This window comes from Sorex araneus, chromosome 8 (genome assembly GCF_027595985.1).
Source record: "Sorex araneus isolate mSorAra2 chromosome 8, mSorAra2.pri, whole genome shotgun sequence".
NCBI lineage: Eukaryota > Metazoa > Chordata > Mammalia > Eulipotyphla > Soricidae > Sorex > Sorex araneus.
In genome coordinates this window covers 11,450,230-11,473,118 of record NC_073309.1, presented here as the reverse complement: position 1 = coordinate 11,473,118, position 22,889 = coordinate 11,450,230, and the positions used below count along the sequence as shown (strand labels likewise).

The 22,889-nt window shown below is 59.3% G+C and overlaps 1 protein-coding gene across 1 annotated transcript in view; it reads left to right on the top strand.

Moving 5' to 3' along the window:
• WWP2 (WW domain containing E3 ubiquitin protein ligase 2) overlaps window positions 1-22,889 on the top strand; it is a 110,368-nt gene that overhangs the window by 35,393 nt on the left and 52,086 nt on the right. Inside the window, exons 5-6 of the mRNA XM_055145930.1 lie at window positions 11,325-11,462; window positions 13,268-13,364. Of these exons, the coding sequence (XP_055001905.1) occupies window positions 11,325-11,462; window positions 13,268-13,364 (235 nt within the window). The remainder of the gene's footprint in view (window positions 1-11,324; window positions 11,463-13,267; window positions 13,365-22,889) is intronic.

Here is a 22,889-nt window from a genome sequence, read left to right as displayed (position 1 = left end):
ACTGGGCATTATTTCTTTCTGATTGTAAAAGAAACACGTGCTCCTAAAACTGGAAATGTTTTTTCACACGACTCCCCCCCCCACATACCTAGCTGCTGTTATTTAGCACTTTTGGAGGAAAAGCGTTATGATTGCTTACTCTGTGTCGGGCTGTTCGGACTCCTCAATCCATATTTTAAATGGGCTCAGCCTTTCTGCAGAGCTTTTTTTTTTGGGGGGGGGAAGGGTGGTCACACCCAGTAATGCTCAGGGGTTATTTCTGGTTCTGCACTCAAGAATTACTCCTGGCAGTGCTCGGGGACCATATAGGATGCCAGGGATTGAACCTGGGTTGGCCGCATGCAAGGCAACCCCCCTACCCGCTGTCCTATCGCTCCGGCCCTTTGCATAGCTTTGAGGTGAATGGGACAGAATCTCCTGTGGTGAGAACAGGCTGTCCAAGGTCAGGGCCTTTGTCCGAGGTCACTTCTGTAGGTGGCAGCACTGTGGGGACTGAACAGGACCTTTGCCCATAAATTCTGCAGAATTTGCTTTCCGGGGAAGGAGGAGAGAGTCCCATGGGTTTCTGTTATTCTGAGCTAGTTCTGTGAATATTTTGTTATATTATGCCATCACACCTTTTTGGTATATAAGTCATACATGTGTGCATAAGATTCCTCCCCATGCATATTGCTTTTTAATTTTGCTCTTATTTCACCCAGTTTTTTTCATCTCAACCGGTATTTGTGTGTGTGTGTGTGTGTGTGTGTGTGTGTGTGTGTGTGTGTGTGGTATAGGAATTGAACTTAAGGCTTCACTCATGTAAAACTTGCATCCTACCACCAAGTGCCATCCCTGACTCCAGAGTGGGACTGCCATCTGGTTAAGGGGGTACAGAGGCACCACAGTTTACCGACCGCTGCTCCCAGCACCCAGCCCCAAATCGCCATCACTTCTGTGCTGCCAGGAGGCGGGGAGGCCCCGTCCATCTCCCTGCGTCCACCTGGCCTTGCTCCAAGACTCTGGAACTGGCGGCAGATACTCTAAGCCCTCTTGGGGCCCTCACACATGTGTACACGCACACATCACAACACCCACACACATGCGCGCTTGCACACAAATGCGAACATGCAAACGTGGACACATGTGCACACATGTACACAGTTAGACACATGCACACACTTACACACACAGACACACACTTGCACACACATGAGCTGTGTTGGTGCCCGTTCTCTGTTGAGTAGCGAGTGCGAGCGTCTTTTCCTGTGACCGAGTTCCGGGGCCTATGCCATGGCTCTGGGACCCTGAGGGACCCGGGGAGCGCTCGGGGCTGTGTCCAGCGGCTGCCGTCCATCCCCAGCCGAGGTGCTGGCCTGGCTCTCTTCCCCCGATGGCGGCTGCTCCATCAGCGACTGCTGTTTTCTTGATTGGCACCAGATGCCTGGCGTTGGCGTGTACAGCGCTCTTCAGTGCTGTCTGAAAAGCTCTCTGTATGTTGCTTTCCGTCGCCCCGCACCTCAGGCAGACGCGGCCAAGCCCCGGACCTCAAGGAATTCCCGCGGAAGCCAAAAGCCCCCCCTCCCGCGAGCCTCTCCGGGCTGCAGCCCGACCCCCTCGCGGCTGCGGTGTCCGCGGAGATGCAAAAGAAAAGGCTCTTTTAGTTGGAACTCTCAAAAGGAAACACATGGGCCCCCCGAGCGAACGTTCCAGCGGACCCGCCTTGTGGAAGCCCTGCCGGAGAAAGAGAAAACGCCCTCGGTCCAAGCGCCCCTGCTCGGGGCCACCTCGGCACTGTCGGGGTTGCTGCCGCCTCGAAGGCTCGCTCGGCCCCCGCGCTCTCCCCGCGCCCGCCAAGGCCACCCCTCCGTCACCTGGGCTCTTTCGGCCTTTGCTCCTTTTTTCTTTTTTCTTTCTTTTGCTTTTTGGGTCACACCCGGCGATGCACAGGGCTTATTCCTGGCTCTGCACTCAGGAATTACCCCTGGCAGTGCTCAGGGGACCATATGGGATGCTGGGAATCGAACCCGGGTCGGCCGCATGCAAGGCAAACGCCCTACCCGCTGTGCTATCTCTCCAGCCCCTCGCTCCTTTTTTCTGTTCTTTCTAGGCACAAGGTTTCTCGGTGTGGGATCCTGGCTCTGTGTGAGGGGACGTGGTCGCTGTCCTCTGCCCTGCAGGGCTTTTCCCTAGGACTGGGAGCCCCCGGGGAAGGGGCAGGTGTTTACTCCCCATCTTTACTTGAGGCGTGCGCCTGGTTCTGTTCTCAGGGCTCTCTCTGGGCAGACTCAGGGGACCCCATGGGGCCGTGTTGAAGCAAGTGCCAGGACTGGAGATAGCCCAGGGGGAGGGCACACGCTCAGCGTGGATGAGGCTGGCTTCGGTCCTCGGCACCCCTTGGCAGCTCCAGTGACCCCCTAAGCACCAAGTAGGCCTCCAGTACCACATCGTCAGGCCCCTACCCCTGGGTGTGTCTGCTGTATGAATCAAATCTTTTTGTTTAAAGAGCAAAAGCAGGGACTGAAGAGATAGTACAATGGGTAGGGCACCTACCTTTCTCATGCGGTGACCCAGGTTCAATCCCTGGCACCACGTGTGATTCCTGGAACCTGCCAGGAGTGATCCTTGAGGGCAGAGCCGGGAATAAGTTTTGAGCACCCCTGGGTATGGGCCCCTCTCCTCCCCCAAAAGGAAAACCTAAGAGGGCTAATTAACTTGAATAAAGCATTTACTTTTATTCCATCTAGACTGTTACCATTTTAACAGAGTCAATACAAAGACTCTGGGAATAAGACAGAAGGCTTTTTTTTTTTTTTCTTTTTGGTCACACCCAACGATGCACAGGGGTTACTCCTGGCTCATTCACTCAGGAATTACCCTGGCGGTGCTGGGGAGACCATATGGGATGCCGGGGATCGAACCCAGGTCGGCCGCGTGCAAGGCAAACGCCCTACCCACTGTGCTATCGCTCCGGCCCCAAGACAGAAGGCTTTTACTGGGGCGATCAGCTTTTATAATCTGGGGTGTAGTTGACATTCTGGGCGCGTCTCGGTCAGACCGGCCGCATTTCTGGCGCATGGTGATTGTGGGTAGCTTGCGGGCCCGCGTTGAACAGAGCCCGTCTGGAGGCCGACTTAGAGGCTTTTCTTCCAGGTCTGCCCTGGCTGGCCGGGACCGTCCCGTTTGTGTAGTCTCAGGGTTTCTTCTCTCCCTTCTGCGCCCGCCCTGTGGTCACGCATTGGGGGCACCCCGTGTTTCAATCAGCCGCGGCTGCTGCTCGCTGGGACCCAAGCCGTTTCCTTGGCCTCGCCACGACCTGTGTGCCGGGGCATGAAGGGTCACTGCTGCCCTGGGCCTCCGGGAGGGACATCTGTAGTTATGCCTTGTGTTCGTGGGGAGGGTCAGCAAAATCGGGTAGGCTTGTAACTTCATGGTTATTTTTTTGTTGTTTCAACATGGTGGTGTGAATAAATCTTCCGTGTTGCTGTACACGCTTCTCTGTACATGCAGTCATTCACCTAAGTCTTAATTGGGACATAATATTCCATTCGCCGGAGAGTGTAATTTTTCAGAAGTCAGGGCTTTCTGGCTCACGGGCCGAGGGCGTGCGTTATCCGTGTGACCCCTGGGTTTGGTCTCTGACACAAGCAAATGAAAAGTTGTAAGTGAGAAAGTTTTTCAGAGCGGAACTCTGGCCCCTGAGGATTCTTGTCTAGGGGCTAGAGAGACAGCCCAGTGGGTGAGGTGCTTGCACATGGCCTCTCTGGGTTTGATCCCCGGCACCCCAGAAACGGTCCCTGAGCACTGCCAGGAATAAGCAGAGTTTCTTTTCATTCTTTTTTTTTTTTTTTTTTGCTTTTTGGGTCACACCTGGCAACGCACAGGGGTTACTCCTGGCTTTGCACTCAGGAATTACTCCTGGTCATGCTCAGGGGACCATATGGGATGCTGGGATATGAACCCAGGTCGGCCGTGTGCAAGGCAAATGCCCTACCCGCTGTGCTATCTCTCCAGCCCTCTTTTCATTCTTGATTTTTTTTTTTCCTTTTTGGGTCATGCCCAGTGCTGCACAGGGGTTACTCCTGGCTTTGCACTCAGGAATTACTCCTCGAGGTGCTCAGGGGACCATATGGGATGCTGGGAATTGAACCCGGGTTGGCTGTGTGCAAGGCAAATGCCTTACCCTCTGTGCTATCGCTCCAGCCCCTCATTCTTGATTTTAACTCGGCGTCTTCGTGGAGTCTCTAGGGTCCAGGGGGGCTTTTCCTTACACCCTCTGTTCTGAGAAGACCCTGTCAGAGCATGAGTGATGGGGATGGAGAGGGGGTGAGTGAAGCAGCATCAACAGGGGCCCTCCGAGTCCCCCCAAGTTCTGGCATTCTAGACCCGGTGCTAATTAGTTAGACAAGACTTTTGCTCATTCAGCTCTGCCTAAGCCGGGAAGCCAGAGACCCCGGTGAATAAATGCTGGCAGCTTCTGGCTGGCTGTCGCGGGAGAGAAGGTGAAAGCAGATTCTCTTTAAGCCTGTGTGTGAGTGATGGGGCACGGGGTGGGGGGGTGGGGGGCGCGGCGAGGAAACTGTTTGCTCTCTGCCCTCTGGCCTCTCCTCCGGCCGCGTCACTGTGGGCCAGTGTTCCGAGGCTCTGTGGAGAGTGAACGCCGCTTCTTCTCAGTGCTGTGCAGGAGAAAGCGGGCTTGTGTGTTCCCCTGGGCGGCTCTGTCAGGGCCTCCCGAGCCTGGGCCCAGAGCCCGCCGTCCCCCTCCGACCATCCCACCTCTGTGCCTTGTCCGAGGCCCCCGCCCCGCCCCCGCATGGACCTTCTGCGCTTGGAAGTGAAGACAGGCTTCCCTTTGACAGGCTGTAACTGGAGTGTGTCTTGGGGGTACGGGAGCAGGGCGGGGGGTCGGTGACGATAACCGATCCTAAAGCAGAAAGTTCTTTCTTCCAGATGCTTCCGAGAAGCAGGCCAGGCGGGCGCTGGAGATTTCCTAACGGAGCCACCTGGCAGCGTTGCGCCTGGCGGCCGGGCCCAGGGCCTGTCCCGCTGCTGGGCCGAGGGCGGCAGGCTCCTCCAGGCCCTGTTTACCTCTAATTATGGGTCCCGTTTGCAGAAAACACAGTGAAGAAGGAAATGTTCTAGAAAGGGAGAGACTCTTAGAAAAGCGTGATTCATCCTCGTGGCCGGGCTCAGCCCTTTCCAGGAGGAAATTCTTCACGGGGTGGGGGGGGGCGACTTGCACACTGGCAGGAGAGGCCGGGGAGAGCAGGCTGAGCTGCATGTCGTGCTGGGGCTGCCCCAGCTTGGTGGACTTCACGGTGGACAGTGTCCAACTCCTCTGCAGGTCGCTTTTGCTCCAGGTATGCTGGCGCCAAAGAAAATGGTTCCAGCCACTGTCCCCCGCCGCCCCCCAGCATTGAGACGAAGGACTGCCCGGCTCTGTGGGCCTCTCTGATAGCCGCTACTCTTTCTTTTCTTTTCTTTTCTTTTCTTTTCTTTTCTTTTCTTTTCTTTTCTTTTCTTTTCTTTTCTTTTCTTTTCTTTTCTTTATCTTTTTGCTTTTAGGGTCACACCCGGCAATGCTCAGGGGTTGTTCCTGACTCTGCAGTGACTGAATTACTCCTGGTGGGGGTGCTTGGGGGACCATATGGGATGCCGGGGATCGAACCCAGGTTGATCTCGTGCAAGGCAAATGCCCTCCCTGCTGTACTAGCGCTCTGGCCCAGGCTAGTGACTTTTTGAGGGGGTGGTCACTGCTTTCTCCAGCCGCCCCCTTGTGGGTCTCACTCGCCCGCTCACTCTGCTGGCCTTGACCAGGATCCCCAGCACCACCCTGGGAAACTTCCAGATTCTTCTCCCCGCCTTCTAACACACCGTCCTGACGCTGGCAGGGGCCTTCCGGGACCCGCTCTCTGGCCCCTGTTTGTCTTTTTCCCCGGGCCCCCGGGGTCCCTCCACCGAGGCCGTGCTGATCAATGATGCTCCCTCCAGCTGGGGACTCTGGCGTCCCGGGGCGGGAAGGAGGCTCTTGCCAGCAGAGCAGTTTCATTGTTCGCCCGTGTGTGATGTGGTCGCCCAATTCCTGCAGCCACGCTCCGAGTTGGCACTATTTGCGCCTGGATTTGCCGGAAGCGTGGCTACCGTGAGACCAACGGGCCCTGACTGATGGGCCTCGGGGAGCCCAGCGGGAGGCCCAGGCGCGCATCTCCCTGAAGCCCTGTGCTCCTGGCAGACCCCCCCACTCCCCGCCCTCCCCACCTCCATAGCTGGGGTGAACTCCCGCCCGCCTCTGTGCTGAGCCTTTCAGGCCTCTCGACCACTTGTCCAGCCAATGCCAAAGTCCCAGAGAGGGTCCCAGGCTGCCCCTCCTTGCTAGCCCTGCTCCGGCCGCCGTCAGACAGACTAGGTGCTCCCTCCCTGGGGCAGTGCTCCCTTAGCTCTGACCTGAGTCTTCCTCCTGCAGATACAGATGTCGCTCTTCCTGCACACTCTGCTCCTCTCATCTTCCCCGGGAGGCTTTTGATTCCTGCCGCCCTCCCAACTCTTTTAGGACCTTTTATTTCCTTTCCCTGTTTCATTTCTTTCTTTCTTGGGTCACACCCCGCCATGCTCAGGACTTACTCTGGGCTCTGCACTCAGGAGTTACTCCTGGCAGTGTTTGGGGGCCCAGATGGGATGCGGGGGATCGAACCTGTGTCGGCTGCATGCAAGGCAAAGCGCCCTACCCACTGTGCTCTCTCTCCGGCCCTCTTTCTCTTCTCCCACATCTGCGGCCCTCAAGAGGTCATGCGGTTTACTTAGAAAGTGCACATGGTCTGCCCTGACTGGAAAGGCCCCAGAGCAGAGCTGTGTGTCCTGCTCCCGTCCAGCCCCGGGGCCCGAGTGCGTGGGAAGCACGGCCGGCCCCTCTTGGTGATGTCCCTCCGACAGATCTGATTCTGGCGAGGGAGAGGAATGAGCTGGGTTCCTCCACCCCGGTCAGTCCCTCCATTCCTGAGCCGTGTCTCGCAGGCAGTGGGGCTGGCAGGCCCGAGGAGAAAGGCCCATTGTGGAGCGAGCGGCAGGCGCCGGGCGTCGGGTGCGAGGCCGCAGGCCCCGTGGCAGGCGGGCGCGTGTGGCTATTTATAGCGAGAACTCCAGCCACGCGGGCCTCCTGTCAGGGTCCTTGCAGCAGCGCCCGTCACTCAATTAGCTGCTGGTTTCTTTAGGCCCATTATGCATTGTGGGCTCCCCTGGCTCAGGGGTTTTTTTTTTTGAAAAGGATAATGGAACGCACTGTTCTAAGAGGCTTCGTTTCCTAATAGCTTTACTAATGAAGAAAAAGGAAAACCCAACCGCATTTTCCCAGTTTCTCGTGATGAAACTATCAAACATGTGAAGGGATTGGAAATGGAAAGCAGGGAAGAACCTGGGGCCGCCCCCGATTCGTGTCCGATCACCCCCCCCGGCCCCCCCCCCCCCGGGGAGCTCCTGCGAGGCCTGGCCTGGGTGGTTTTGCCTCTGGGCCAGCCTGGTTGGTGCTGGTGTGGGTTTGTTTTTCTTCCTTTCCATCTTGAACCGTTTGAAGGCCAATTGTGAGTGTCATGACGTTTTACTCTTAAAAACTTCAGCCTGTTCTAACAAATCATTTGAGAATGAGGCTGCGGTCCTAGTTTACTCCCGTCTCCATAAATAAATAAGAACTGTGTTTTCTGTGAACCGTTTTTTTTTTTTTTTAATTTGTTTTTTGTTTTTTGTTTGGGGGTCACACCCGTCTATGCTCAGGGCTTACTCCTGGCTCTGCACTCAAGAATCACGCCTGGGTGGTGCTTGAGGGACCATATGGGATGCCGAGGATCGAACCTGGCTTGGCCACATGCAAGGCAAACGCCCTCCCCGCTGTACTATCACTCCGGCCCCTGTTTGTCTTTTGGACCGTACTGGGTTGTGCTCAGGGATCATTCCTGGTGGGGCTTGGGGGCCTGTTTGTGGTGCCGGAGAGTAAACCCAGGTCAGCCATATGTAAGGGAAGCACCTTCCCTACTGCGGTATCTCTCAGCCCAAATAAGAACAGTCTTGTTTGAAATGCCGAACCCAAGGGAATGGACAGTAATTCTGGACATTCTCTGATGTAGTTTGGGTGCAAATTTGTCTCCAGAATGTTTTTCTCCAAACCAAGGTTTTAGTCAAAATTTGTATCTAACAGTTAGCTTTCTTTGAATAGTGAAGTTTCCTTCTTATCCTTTTATTTTATTATTACTTTTTTTTTTTAACAGTACTGGGGATTAATCCTAGGGCTTCATCCATGCAAGGTCCTTGCATACTCGCTTCGTCATGGAGCTGTGTCTTTGGCCTCTTTCTCCTTTTATTTTATAATGTTGGAGGCCACACTGATGGGCCTTATGTCTCCTGCGTGCAGAGTCTCCAGTCTGTTAAGCCGTCCCTGGCCCTCCTCTCTCCGTTCCTTTATTATTATTATTTATTTTGTTATTGTTGTTCCTGGGCCATATCCAGTGGTGCTCAGGGCTTTCTCCTGGCTCTCTGCTCAGGGTTCACTTCTGGCATGGCTCGGGAGAACGTATGTGTGATGGGGATCAAACCCAGGTTGGCCGCATGAAAGGCAAGTGCCTTACTCATCGGACTGTGTCTCCTGGGTCAGTGAGTGCAGGGCAAGTGCTTTACCCACTTGACCATCTCTCCAACCCCTTTGTTGCTTTTTTTCCTTTTTTTGCTTTTTGGGTCACACCCATCGATGCACAGGGGTTACTCCTGGCTCTGCACTCAGGAATTACTCCTGGTGGTGCTCAGGGGACCATATGGGATGCTGGGAATCGAACATGGGTCGGCCGCGTGCAAGGCAAACGCCCTCCCCGCTGTGCTGTTGCTCCAGCCCCCCTTGTGGCTCTTTTTGAAGACCAAGTGTAGCTTTTGAAAAGTGTTGCACGGTAGTTAATTTTGGCTGGGGTGGGGGGCGACTTGGGCCACAGCCATCAGGGACTTTTGCAAAGCTCAGGAGTGGCCCTGGTGGTGTTTGGGGGCCATACACGGTTCCAGGGATCGAACGGGGGTCGGCAGGATGCACGGCAAGCCCCTGAGCCCCGTGCTCTCTCGTTGGCCCTGTAAGATTCTTTCTGTGTCTGCGAGTCCGCTGTGACAGGTGGGGCACAGTCTGTTGGTGACCCACACAGAGGAGCTCGGGGCACAGTGCTGAGGAGCACCGTCTCCCGCAGATGTGACGAGGGACGGGCCAGTTCTGCTCGTGCCCAGCACTCTTGGGCCCGTAGTGGCCGGAGGTGTCCAGGCAGAGACCCCCCACCCTTCCTGCTGACCCTCACGCCCCCCTCCTGGGCAGAGGGGGAGCCAGAGGGTCCCGGCCACCTCGAGAAGGGACTCAGGGCACCTGAACTGTATTGCCAGTGCCGGCGTCCTGCAGCCAGGGGGACGTGCCCTCGCCGGGGTGACGGGCTCCTCCACGGGGATTTATGGAGTTCGCTGCCACGACCTTCCAAGCTCGGGCAGGCCAAGGGCAGAGCGAGTGGACCACCGACAGGCCAGCACTGAGGAGACCAGCGCTCTCCCGCCTGAACACCGCAACGTCCGCAGGGAGGGAAGGAAAACGGCGACTTCCCTGGGGCCTGCTCTCGCCCTCTGGTCCCGTGCCCGCGTCCCCTGAGAAGTGATCTCGTGCCGTTCCTGGGGCAGCAGCGAGGGAGATGACACTCAGGTTGGGTGCTAGGCTTAGTGCCTTCCTAGGGCTGAGACTCGGACCCCCTCTGCCTGGCTGGCCCCTGCTCGGGACCCCGCCGGGGCTCCCAGCCTGCCGGAGGGAGATGCGGATACCATGACACGTGCTGTTTCTTGTGGGGCGTGTTGGTGATCTCTCAGCCCCAGCGGTGCAGGCTTGGGCCGCGCGGCTCCTGGGTTCAGCTGGCCCCTGCTCGTCCCTCCACTCTGGACCCCGCGAGCAGCCAGTCTTTAGGTGGAAGTGCCCTCGGGGCTGGCCCAGCCCGTCACGGGAGCAGCAGAAGACTCCAAGGGTTTGCGGTGATGGGGGATGTGGAGATGCTTCCGAGAGTCGGGGAGGCTGCAGGGGAGCTGGTTTCTCCCTCATTACGATAAACCCTCAGATTGATCCGTGTGTGTGTGTGCGTGCGCGCGCGTGTGTGTGTGCGTGCGTGTGTGTGTGTGTGTGTGTGTGTGTGTGTGTGTTTTGCTTGTTTCTGGGGTGTTATTCCCAGTTTGGTGCTTGGGCATCACTCCTGTCGGTGCCGGGGGACAGTGGGGTGCTGGGGACAGCCCCTGGCCCTGCCACACGCAGGGCGCTACCTGCCTGCCTCCCTGTCCGTTCCTCAGAGAGCCTGGGGCCTGGCTCTTCGTGGCAGGGAACTTGTGCCTCAGGAGCGTTCAGAGAGACCCTTCCTTACCCACGTCTTGTCTCGTTCTCGAGAGCCAGGAGGATAGGTTTGACCAGGACAGGAGCGGCTGGGATAAAGTGAGGCAGCGCGCTGCGGGGTGGTCGCCGGGCTCCGGTTTTCCAGCCTGTTTTGTCAGGGGCAGAGGTGGCGAAGGCCGGCTCCGCTTTACAAATCCTCCTAAACAGTGCTCTCACCCGCCGATCACTGGCACGCTCTCCCAGAAGGCCCTCCCCGGGCCGGGGTACCGGCGGCTGCGCACACACTTCCAGCCCGCGTGGGGCTTGGCGCTCCTGCCTCCCGTCTGCCCGCGTGTGCTGGTTCTCTCTGCGGCACGTCTCCCAGGGCGCCTGGACTTGCCTCCTGTTCCAGGGCTGGGCAGCCGGGCTCCAGTGTCACCTGTCACAGAGCCAAGGACAGCGGGTCCCGCCTTCCCGAGGAGCCCTGGGCCACGTGACCGGGGAGAAATGGCCCATTGTAGAACCTGGAGTTCGAAAAACTTTGTCCTTGGGGAAACATCTTCAGGCTTGAACTTTGAAAACAAACCCAGCCCATGTCAGCACATGGGGGAAGTGGCCCTGGGCTCTGCATCTGGGTCGCGTTTCCCTGGGCCCCGGCCCAGCCCACCTCTCTCCTTGCTGTCCGCTCCCCGCCGACCCCCACCACTTTCTTTACATGGGACGGGGGAAGGGGGCCTCGTGTGTGATCATTTCCTGCCTCTGACGCGTCCACACTTCCTCTCCCCGGGCCCCCGGTGTGGCCGTGTAGCAATCCCGTGGCCTGCGAAGGCCATGCAGGGAGGAGCGGGGGCCTCCCTGCTGACCGGCTCCAGCGGCTCCCTGTCCTTCTCGCGCGCCCCCCACGCAGAGGGAGAGGCAGGAGAAGGGGCCAGGGGGTGCCTCGCGGGGGCCGCCCAGTCCTCAGACCCGCCCTCTCGCCCTTTGTGTCCGGCAGTGGAGAACACGCAGCTGACCCTGAACCTACAGACAGAGAACAAGGCGGGCGGCGTCTCGGGCGGCGAGCTGACCATTTTCCTGGACGGGCCGACTGTTGATCTGGGAAGCGTGCCTAACGGCAGTGCCGTGGCCGACGGTGAGTGCCTCCCCACACCCCCAGCTGTGCAGACAAGGGCAGAGGGGAGGGCGAGGGCTGGGAGCCCCAGGCTCGCTCCTGGTGTCTGGGCTTGGGGACCGCTCGGCCCTACTCTGGCAAGGGGCACCGCCCCGGCTCTCTCGGCCAGCAGCCGGGGCAGTGCCATGCAGGGCCTGGCTTGTCAAGGGCTCTGGTGAGGGACCTGGGTAATGTCAGGTCCTGCGAAGTACGCGCTTGTCGGCCGAGGAGCAGAGAGAAGCATCTCGTGTCCCGGGCTTTGGGAAGTCGGCATCTCTCCCCGGCGGCACCTGGGCCCGATGTTCTCCCAGACCCAGGGAAACCGCCCAGGGAGGTGGCGGGGGTCTTTCCTGCGCCAGTCTTGGTGGGGACAGGGACCGGGCCTTCGGGATTGGGGCTGATGGAGAACAGACAGAAGCCGGGTACAGAGTGTCTCTGGCTCCGTCCTGGGTGGGGACACCTGGTCTCCTTTGACCTGTGTGACACGAGCCGTTTCGGATCTCTCGGGGAAGTGTCCTGCAGTCTGAACTGGGAAGGCTTCTCCCGTCATTTTCCTCGTCCCTTTCAGGCCCCAGACAGGCTTTCTGGAGCTCGAGGGTGGGGAGACATTTGCCCTGCCGTGCGAGGGCTGGAGGGTGGAATCCCAGTGGCCAGAGGGCCTGGCCTGCCCGGACCACCCATGCCCAGGACTGCAGGGCGGCCCGTGTTTCGTCACGAGCAGCCTGGGGTCTGTGGTGGAGCTGAGGTGCGGGCTGGGCGCTGCACCGGGGAGGGCTGCAGGGCAGGGGGGCCACGGGCCTTCCCCTCCCTGGCCCGGTGCATGACCGGTTAGGTGGCTGCTCGGGCCAGTCCATCCAGCCGGGGGGCCTGGCGCATCCGCTCAGAGCAAGCGGGTATCCACTGAAAGAGGCCAAGCAGGGTGGTGGGGTCACGGGGTGCCCAGGCAGGAGGTGTGGGTGCTGGATTGGCCTGTGGTGCAACAGTGGTGACATGGTGGCTGGGTTGTGGGGAGCAGGAAGGGAGGGCGGGGGGCTGAGAGGCAGGTGGCTCAGCCTTGAAGACACTGGCAAGGATTTTGAAGCTCATCTAAGAATCAAAAAAATTTTGGAGGGTTTTTGGTAAACGGTGTCAGACTTTGATAAACGGTATCAGCTGGTGATTCCGATTTGCCTTTTTTTCCCGGAGGTGGGCAGGGGGTTTAGGCCACACCTGGCAGTGCTCAGGGGTTACTCCTGGCCCTGTACTCAGGACTCACTCCTAGCGTGCTCAGGGGCCCATATGGGATGTCGGGGATTAAACCCGGGCCAGCCAAGTGCTAAGGCAAATGCCCCACCCGTTGTGCTGTCTCTCTGTTCCCCAATTTGCCTCTTGAACGAGTGAATAATGTTTGGTCCATTCTCAGGGTTTGCCCTAGGTAGTTCCTGAGGACCGGGCGGTGCCAGGGTTGAACCTGACTCTCTCTCTGGCCGAGAGTAGAGGCACCCCAATTTCTCGCCCGCCGTTGTGCGTGGTCAGCCCCTTTCTCCTACTCACACTGGTGTGGCTGAAACTCACTCAGTGTGTGAGGCGGCAGGTTTTGGCCCCTTCCTGCAGAGGAAGACGCCCCACCCATGCGGGTGGACCCATGTCACCTGATTGTCCCCAGACCCTCCGTGCCACAGTCCGTCCTGCTCGGAGTGACGTGTCTGCCTGATGCCTGCGTGAGCTCTGTTCCTGTGTCCACATCTCAGACAAGGCCGAGCTTCTCCGTGTCTCTGACTTACTCTTGTGCCGGGTCCTCATTCTAGGGTCTCAGCCGCCCTCGAGAGACGCCGGTGGCACCGCGGTGGCTCCTGACACTCGGCATCAAGCCCCCAGCACAAACTGCTTTGGTGGCAGATCCCGGTAAGGCCGTGCTCGGGCGGGAGGAGGAGCTGGGTCGAAGCTGCTGCACCTCCCAGCAGTTAGAGCCGCTCGGGTGCTCGGGACGCCCGAGGGGACGATGGCACTCAGAATTCTCGGGAGGGTCAGAGGTGCTTCGTCAGAGCGGGGGACTGGCTGGCTGGTGATGCTGAGAGGCCCAGCACCCGCCTCTTTTGCCAGCTGGTGGGAAGTTTCCGTGCACCCATGCTGGGCCGGGGGCTGTGCTGAAACCCAGCCCAGCCGGCTTAGGGCCGGAGCAGTAGCACAGCGGGTAGGATGCTCACCTTGCATGTGGCCGACCCCGGTTCCGTCCTCGGCACCTCATATGCCCTCTGGGCCCTGCCAGGAGTGATCCCTGAGCAGAGCCAGGAGTCACCCGTGGCCCCAAACATAAAAAGCAGAGCAGACCAGCCATCTCCTGTGCTCCCAAGCCTGTGTCCCCACGTGGGAAGGGGGCAGTGCTGCTGCATGCTCACCGTGGGCCCTCGGACAGGGGATGAGGGACCCCGCTCTCCTGGCCTGGTTCCCTGCCCCTTGAGAAGGAAGGGCTCTGCTCCTCGTCTCCCAGGGGAAGTGACTTGCCTCCCCGGGCAAAGGCTGGGTTTTTCTGAGGCGTGGTGCTGTGCACCGGGATCCCAGACCGCGACTTAGCAACTTTCCTCCCGTTCTCGGTCTCCATGAAGCTCCGGAGCTGGAGCCGGGGAAGGATTGTTGGAGTGTGGCGGTTCCCCCAGCTCCGAACTCCTTCCCTTGGTGGAATCTGACCCACACCTGATGAATGATCAGGTGACTCACCTTTCATCGATTAAGCTTCTGATCGACCCATTTTGAGCCATCATGGGGTCACCACCAGCAGTCCGTGGACAGCGGGTGGTTTGCAGACAGACAGACAGACAGACCGGTTAGCATGCCACTAGTGGTATTGCTTGAGTAAAGAAAGTTATTACCAGGCCAGAGAGGATGCATGCAAGGCAGCTGACCCAGGTTCGATTCCTGGCACTGCATTTATGTCCCTGAGCACCACTGGGAGTGATCCCTGAGCACAGAGCCAGGAGTAAGTCCTGGGCACCTCTGGGTGTGGCATAAAAACAAATAGAAGGAAAAGGGTTAGAAAGACAGCATGGCGCCCTCCCTGCTATACTGTCGCTCCGGTCCCTGTTTCACTGCTCTTAGAAAGTATCAACCCGTGGCAGTCCCGGGAGGTTGAAGGATCTCAGAGGCCGGCAGATCTCAGAGCTCGGGCTTGACGTGCCCCCTGTGCCAGGCCACAGGGCAGCCCCTGATTGATAGACGAGTCTGCCGAGCTCCCCTCACTGAGGCATCCCAGGCCCAGCATCCGGCTGGGGCGCTGGGGGAACGAGCACTGTCGCACTGTCGCACTGTTGTCCTTTTGTTCACTGATTTGCTCGAGCGGGCACCAGTAACGTCTCCATTGTGAGACTTGTTACTGTTTTTGGCATATCGAATACACCACAGGGAGCTTGCCAGACTCTGCCGTGCGGGCGGGATACTCTCGGTAGCTTGCCGGGCTCTCCCAGAGGGACGGAGGAATCCAACCCGGGCTGGCCGTGTGCAAGGCAAATGTCCTGCCCGCTGTGCTGTCGCTCCAGTCCAGGGGAATGGGCACAGGGCGGAAAGTCATCGCCAGCTCGTGTGTCAGACCAGACCAGGCGTGGGGGCTCGCGAGCGCAGAGCTAACGTTGCGGCGGGTGCTTGGCTGCCACAGGGACCGTGATGTGGCGCTGTGAGCTGCCCTGCCAGCGTTCCTCCCGCCCACGCGCATGGCGTGTGCGCGCCGAGGGGCACAGGGCGTGCCCGGCACACCCTTTCATGTTTATTTCCCTCTGTGGGCATGAGCGCTGGTCTGGGAACCGGGCCTAAGTCCGTGCCGGCTCTGCAGCTCTCTCTGCCCAGCATGGCACACAGTGCTCGGCGCGTGCCAGGAGCGGCCCTGCCTTCCGCACCACATTCACAGCCCAGTGGCAAAGGAGGCTCCGAGCGGACGGGGCTGAGGAAGGACCGAGCAGGGAGCGCGGGGCCGGGGCCGGGCTTGCAGGGCCCATCTGTGCCCTTGTGAGCTCCTGGGGTGCAGGGGAGACAGTGCCGGGGGGCCTCTTTGGCGCCAGCAGCCCTCTTTGGAGTTAGTGGCAGGTTGGAAATGGTGGTCAGCTCCGGAGTGGGAAGGCAGCAAGTCCTGAGCTGTGTTTTTTTTTATCCCCTTTTTCTCCTCACCTCTGATTTTGTGTTCCCCCTTCCCTCCCCAACCATGGCATGAAATCAGGGTATCCAGGTGAAACCCAGAGGGCTGCCTGCAGGTGACGCCACACCTCCGAGCACAGCCTTAAGGCATCTCTCCCTGGAGAGCCGCTGTCCCTCTGAGCACGGCCTTAAGGCTGTCCCTGGAGGTCTCTCACAGGGAACTGGGACTGTTTCCTGGGGAGGGGAGGAAGGTGCTTGCCGAGGGGTCTGCAGAGTGTCCGTCAGTCACAGGTCTGCACACCGGGGTGGGCTTCCCGGGAGGCAGTTGTCCACGCCCACCCGGTTGTTCCCATACTCCCACAATAGAGCGCCTGCCCTGCCAGCATGAGACCGGGAGCTTGGCCCCTGGCACCGCTGCTGCCACCCCCAGGTCACTGCCATTGGGTCCCCAGCGCCACAGAGGAGCAGTCGGGGCCACTGCAGCTAATGTGCCGGACGGAGCACCACGACCCAGGCTGCCGCCTTGGTCAGGGCAGACGGCAACAGAGGGTGGGGAACAGGGGAGTGAGCCGGTGTGCAGAGGGATTAAAAAAAGAAAAGGCTCATTTCATAGAAGTGTCTGTAATGGAGAAATAGACTTTCTTGAAAACCAGATATGAAATTTCCCTGGATTAAATGAGAAAGCTCTTTTTTTTTTTCTTTTCTTCTTCTTCTTTTTTTTTTTTGCTTTTTGGTCATACTCGGCAATGCTCAGGGGTTGCTCCTGGCTCTGCACTCAGGAAATACTCCTGGCGGTGCTCGGGGGACCATATGGGATGCTGGGAATCGAACCTGGATCAGTCACATGCTAGGCAAACACCCTGCTCACTGTGTTACTGTTCCAGCTCCTGAATGAGAAAGCTCTTGTGTAGGAGCCTCAGAGTTGGTTTCCTTTCTCCAGTCCACGCACAGACGAGTGTGTGAGAGTGAGTGGGTGTGCCGGGGAGGGTCTCTGTGGAATCGACGTGAGGTGCCAGAGGGGGTGCGAGTGTGTACTGAGTGTGTGAGAGCAGGCTTGTGTAACTTGTGTGAAAGTGAGTGTGAGTGTGTGAGCATGCATGAGGATATATGTGTGTGCGCATGCGTGGGGTGTATGTGCGTGAGTGTGTATGTAGTGTGGCTTTGCCGGTGTGGGTCAGCATCTTCTCCACGGGCCCCCGGGAGCTTCAGGTGGCACGTTCTCTCCCCTCTCGTTATTGAACGTTCCTTTTCATGCCGAGCTGAAGAAAACACACCCCGTTCACCGACGCGCTCTCTCGCCTTGCATCCATGACCCCGACGGTCCGTGACCTGGGAGCCCCGACAGGGCCCCTGGTTCTCTGGTGAACTCTAAATAGCTCATCGTCGGTGTCCGCAGACAGCCTGGCCCAGAAAGGAAAGAAAAATAAACTCCACTGGGTCTGAGTCTGCTGGGAACTCTGCTGGGAAGGCCCCAGGGAGTCCAGGGGGCAGGGGGGCGGGGGGCAGAGCCCAGTGGGCACTGGGAGGGGAGGGGCCCTCTCGGCGGGCCCTGCAGCCTGCTCGGGACGGAGGCTGCGGGCTCTGGGCCGTGGTGCCCTCGGCACTGCCCACTCCCCGCCACGGCCTTTTCTCTCCACTTCTGCCCAGTGGCGGATCTTTCCTTTTCCGTCTCTCCCTGTCCCTCTCCGCTGTTGCCGTGGCCGGCGGGTCATGCGCACTCATGTCTGCGTGGCGTTCCCCGGGGGTCACACACTGTAGCTGTGATGTTCCAACATACTCGACTGTGGCCGTGTGTCCAGGTTACACCTGGCATGTGTGATGGTCACTCGGGCCTGACTCCAGTCTCGTGCCTGCCGGGCAGGTGCTCCCCCACCGAGCCTCGCCCCTGGGCCCCCACCAGATTCGACTTGGAGTGACGGGAGCACCGTCAGAGGAGGAGCGAGCCAGGCCCTCAGCACGCAGGGTCACTGAGGCACAGGGGGCCAGCAGGGCCCTCCTGGGAGCATCTGGGCAGGAGGGTTGAGAACCTGGACACGGGCCCCACAGCGTTCTCGGAGCCAGACTGCAGAGGGAGCGGGGAGAGAGCGCTGTGTCGGTCACGCTTCCGGGCCCATCGATCCCGTCCTACTTACTCTGCAGGCGTTTGGTGGGGACTTCCCCGCATGCGCCAGGAGAGGTGTGGCGTGCGGTAGGAAGCCGGCCGGGAGCTTTTTGAGAACAAGAAGCCAGGCAGGCGGGCGGGCGGGCAGAGTCACTCCCCAGGCCAGTGACGGGAGCACCCCCCTTGTCAAGGGCAGCGGCTCCTGTGCCTGTGGGGTGTGGCAAGTGTCCCCAGGGGAGGGAGAGGGGCAGGGTCCCTGGAGCCCTCCCACGGGTGAGCTCTGAAGGGGGTCGCTTACTGAGAAGAGGGTCTGCTGGGTGAGTGGAAGCTCTGGCCGCGCCGGGCTCACTGCAGGACACCAGCCGAGGCATTTTTGAGCAGAAATGGCTTAACTGGGAGAACGCAGGGTGGACGGCCAGCAAGAGGGGGCCGGAGGGAGCGCCCGGCCCTGCAGCTGCAGCCCAGATGTCAGGGAGCTGCTGGCGCAGCGGAGCGTGCAGCCGGCCGGCCGTCAGTCACCGCCACCCCGGGAGCGGGCTGTGCCTCCTGCCTGCCCACCCGTGCAGCCCCTCTTGCTCCCACCCAGGGCCGAGGGGGCGGGGGAGGGGAGAGGAGAGGAGAGCCAGGTGTGGACTGACGTTCTGGGCCAAGCGGAGACGGGAGGCGTGAGTGTGGAGGGGAGCGGGGACCCCCAGGCCCCCGTGTGGTAGGAGAGCCACAGGGTGGGAGGCGGAGCGGGGGGCTCCCTTAGCCTGATCGGCCAGTGCTTGCTTGGGGAAAGTGGTGCTGAGTGGCTCCAGGCAGAGCCGTTTCTGAATCCTCTGCAGGATGAAGAACGGGCAGCCCCCTGCACCCCACGCCGGCCCTGGCTCGGGGGCAGAACACTTGTCCCTCCTGTACAAGGTCTGGCACCCTACATGGGAGAAAAAAATGATTAAAAGAACCCACTCCAAGTGAAAAGCAGCTTTCCAGCCGCAGAGCCGAGACTATTGCCCCCTTGGAACGGCGTTGGCGGGCACTGGGCGGGGCTGACGTCTGCCTTGACCAAAGTTCCCATCCCAGGAAATTGTGAAGAAAAGGGAAAGGGCTGAGTGAGACACAAATGGAAAGACGGGGCTTGGGAGCGTGGCTGTGTCCCAAGGGAAGACGAGGCAGAATTAAGTGGAACTGCACGGGTGGTGGGCCGCGTGGCCGCTGCCAGCCCGGCGTCCGTGGCTCTGGTGGTGTGGGCGAGGCGGGACCTCACCACTGAATTCTTGGCATGTGGCTGCTCTTTTCCGAGCCAGGGTCCATGGGGGTGGGGCTCTGGGGTCTGGTCCACGCTGCCTGGCTTCCCTGCCCAGACGGGACAGACCCTTTCCAACTCTGCGGCCGTGCTCTGCTGAGCTTTTCCATTTCACCTTCGGAAGGCGTCATGGTCGCTGGGCTGAAGTGTGAAACTGACGTTGCTCTGGGTCCCACGAGTCACGGAGTCTCATGGAGCTGCAGCGAAGCCGGCGAGCGCCCTTCGCTGACGGGTAACACAGAGCGATACCGTCTGCGCTGTTGTCCGGGCCCCTGGCTGGCTCCCATGCTTGCCTGAGCTCGCCCCAGTCTGACGCCTTCTGCCGTCACGGGGCTCTGAGCAGGTCTAACCATCCTTCCTGGAAACGTTCCGTGTCTTGGCCCAGGCAGTTCTGACTCCCTGAGCATGCCTCTGTGTGTGTGTGTGTGTTTTTTTTTAATCTTTATTTCTTATTTCGTTTTATTTACTTTTATTATTTATTTTTTTATTGCTTTTTGGGTCATACCTGGAGATGCACAGGGGTTCCTCCTAGCTCTGCACTCAGGAATTACTCCTGGCGGTGCTCAGGGGACCATATGGGATGCTGGGATTTGAACCTGGGTCAGCCACGTGCAAAGCAAATGCCCTACCCGCTGTGCTATGGTTCCAGCCCAATTTTTATTATTTTAAAATGTTTTGTTCTTTGGGCTGGTGATGCTTTGACCTTGCTCCTGGCATTGACCTCAGAGATTATTCCTTGCAGCCCTTGGGGGATCTTATGGGGGTGCCGGCATCGCAACCTGCCCTGCCCATTGTATTCTCTCTCTGGCCCCTGATCTTTATTATTCGGCTTGACTGAATAGCGTGTGAGCATATACCTAAATGGAGAACGTGAGAGTAGAATGCTGTGTTGAGTGAGTTCTTCAACAGACACCTTGTTAGGAGTGATCTCTGAGCAGAGACGTGGAGTGGGGAAGACATTTGGCCATGAAGCCGTCTGGGGAAGAACCCGCTGGGGGAACAGCCACTGACGGGGGAAGGACGGGGAGCAGGAGGGAGTAAACCAAACTCCGCCTGTGAACTTGGGTTCTTTTATCCGTCCACAATATGAATTTTGAAATAGGCCCCGGGACACACTGGACTTGTCCCTCTCTCCCGTCCACACGTGTGTCTCAGTGTGGGGTGGGGTCGAGCACGGAAGGGCTCACACCGCACGGATGGCTCACAGCAGCATCAGCCTTGTGGCCTTTGAAGCCGTTTTCATCCTCTGCCCTTCCTGTTTTTATCTGTCCTGCCCTCTCCGGCTCCTCTGCCCCCGCTGTGGGTCCACCCATCCACCATCACCTGGCCTGGCCTGGCCTGCCGTTTCTCAGTCTCAAGGCTGGACAGGCCCTACAGCCCAGTGCTTATTTGATAGGACTCTGAGATTCTGCCTCCTGACATTCCCCAGGAGGACAAGAACTCCGTCTCCCTGCCCGGAGATGCTGTCTGGCTTCACCCCGGGCCTCTGCCTGGGGTCTGCTTTGTGTGCTGACACGTGGCCTTGGAAAGAACAGTTTTACAGAAAAAAAGCAACAACAACAAAAAACTGAACAGTGAAAGAAGGTTTTCACCAAGCTCGTGAAAACCTGGAGTAGGACGTGGTGTCAAAGGAAGCTTTGTTTTAAATGAAACTTCATGCCTTTGCTTCACCCGTCAGAAAGACCCGGGGCTCGGGGGTGAAGGAGAAGCTTCTTCCTTCTTGTCTTTCTTTCCCACGAGGGCCTGAGGCCCAGGGGGAAGCCTGCCACGTGCACGGCGTTGGGTGAGCTCCGAGAAAGGTGCCCGGCCGCACGTAGCAGCCTCAGTAAATATTTGTCGAGTTGAAAGACTCCTGTGTTCCTGCTCTCCACTTGCCAGCGCTTCAGGGTGGGTTTTGCTGCCCGTGTACATTCCTTGGCGCCCCGACTCCGGAGCCCCGACAGCTCCAGGGGCCCGGGGTGTGGGAGACCTTTTATCAGGACCGCCGTGTACTTTCCGAGCCGGGGCCTGGCCGCCCAGAGCGCCGTCTCTCTTGCACTCTATCTGTTTTTCCTTCGTGATTGATGGCTCCACGTCGAACCCTTTTCCACAGACGGTTCTTTTCAAGCCCTTGGCGCGTTTGTGGTTAGCGCTGGAAGCCGGGAGGAGCGCAGACACAGGCAGCCTGTGTGGAGGACAGCTTGCCGGGCCCCGTGCCTGCAGCTGACCAGAAGGCCTCACTCAGTTCTCCAGGGATCACTGCATCTGAGAAACGGCTGTCGCCCGCTTCCATCCCTGAAACGCTGGCCCTGTTCCCAGTGGACACCGAGTGTCCCGAGGGCAGTGCCATGCCTGGGAGAAGGCCCCGGGGCTGGAGCGAGGGGGCACAGGCAGCGAGGGCTCGGCCCACGGCATTTCCTCGCCACAGGCTTGTGGGTCATGCCCTCCGTGGACATTGGCGGTTGTTGGTACTGAGAAGACATCCTGGTCTCCGTCGCTGTGTGAGGAATCGCCGCAGACTTGACGCTGTGCCGCCCGCATCGGGCTGGGCAGGGCTGCGTGTGCGGTGGGAAACGCTGAGGAAGAACGTGCCGCGGCGCCCTTGGGTGTCGGCGCGACTTGGTCACGTGCAGCTGTGGGACTCAGGTCCCTGTTTCCCTGCTGGCTCCAGGGGGTGCGGGTGGGGTGAGCTCCTCGGGCCCACCTGAATTCCTTCCTCCCGCCGGCCCGGGGCGGGAGCAGCCTTCCCTCGTGCTTCGGATGGCTCTCATTCTCTCTCCTGCCCGTCACTTCTGACACCTGCCCGGGAAAGCAGCTCTGACTCGCCAGTTCCCAGTCAGGCCGAGCCCTTCTCGGGTGCAGCCTCATTCCTGCAGGAGGGGGCAGGAGTTGGCGGGCGGGGGCGGGTGGTGAGTGATGAGGTCCCCCTGAGCATCGGTAGGTTCTGGGCCCAGGAGTGCTTTGCCTCCACTCACTCAGCGTGTGTGTGTGTGTGTGTGTGTCTGTGTGTGTGTGTGTGTGTCTGTGTATGTCTGTGTGTTTATGCTTGTGGTGGGGGGTCGGGCAAGTGTGTGTGTGGTACTGTTGACACAAAGGTACAGACAGCCAGGGTCAGAGAGAGAGCTCAGCAGGCAGGCATTTGCCTTGCAGAAGGCAGACCTGGGTTCGATCCCTGGCACCCCACATGGTCCCCTGAGCCCTGCCAGGAGTGAGTGATCCCTGAGTGCAGAGCCAGGAATGAGCACTTCTGGGTGTGGCCCACAAACCCAAACCACTCCCCAAACAAATGAGCAAACAACCCCGGACCTGCTTCCTGATGTCATGGACCTTCATGCAGGTTCGACAAAAACGGTGCAGACAAGTCCGTCATGACAAGAGGAAGTGTCCCGGAGAGAGGGATGGCAGTGAGAGTGCAGGGCCCCTGCTGGTGGCCCAGAGACAGGCTGCCTGGGACCCGGCTGGGGGAGGAGCACAGAGGAGCGAGGCCCAGGAGAGCAGCAGCAGCAAAGCCCTGGGGCCACCAGGAAGCTCGAACTCTAACCCCCAGCCTAGAATCCGACCAGCCGAGTCACAGTGTATTGTCCACGTCACGCTCCCGGGGGTGGGTTGGCTGGTCTGCCAGAGTTGCTGTGGAGAGGCCCCGACGCCCGCTGCTGGAAGCACATCATCTGCCCTCTGAGTCTTACCTCCCTCCTCTGCCATTGCTGAGGCTGGTGGCCAGGGGTCCCGCAGTTTCCCAGCAACGGCTCCTGGCCGCTGCCGGCCGCCCTTCGCTTCTCCCTCTCCGCTCTCCCTCTGCCTTCTGACCTGCTGTGTGCAGGTTTGGGGGGAGGAGGCGTGCTTGGCGAGGCCCCTCGGAACGGGCCACACGGTTTCTGTTCCCACCTTCACCGCTTCCCGTCCCGTCTCTGCACGTCTATTTTCAGGGCCTGTATTTTGCCGC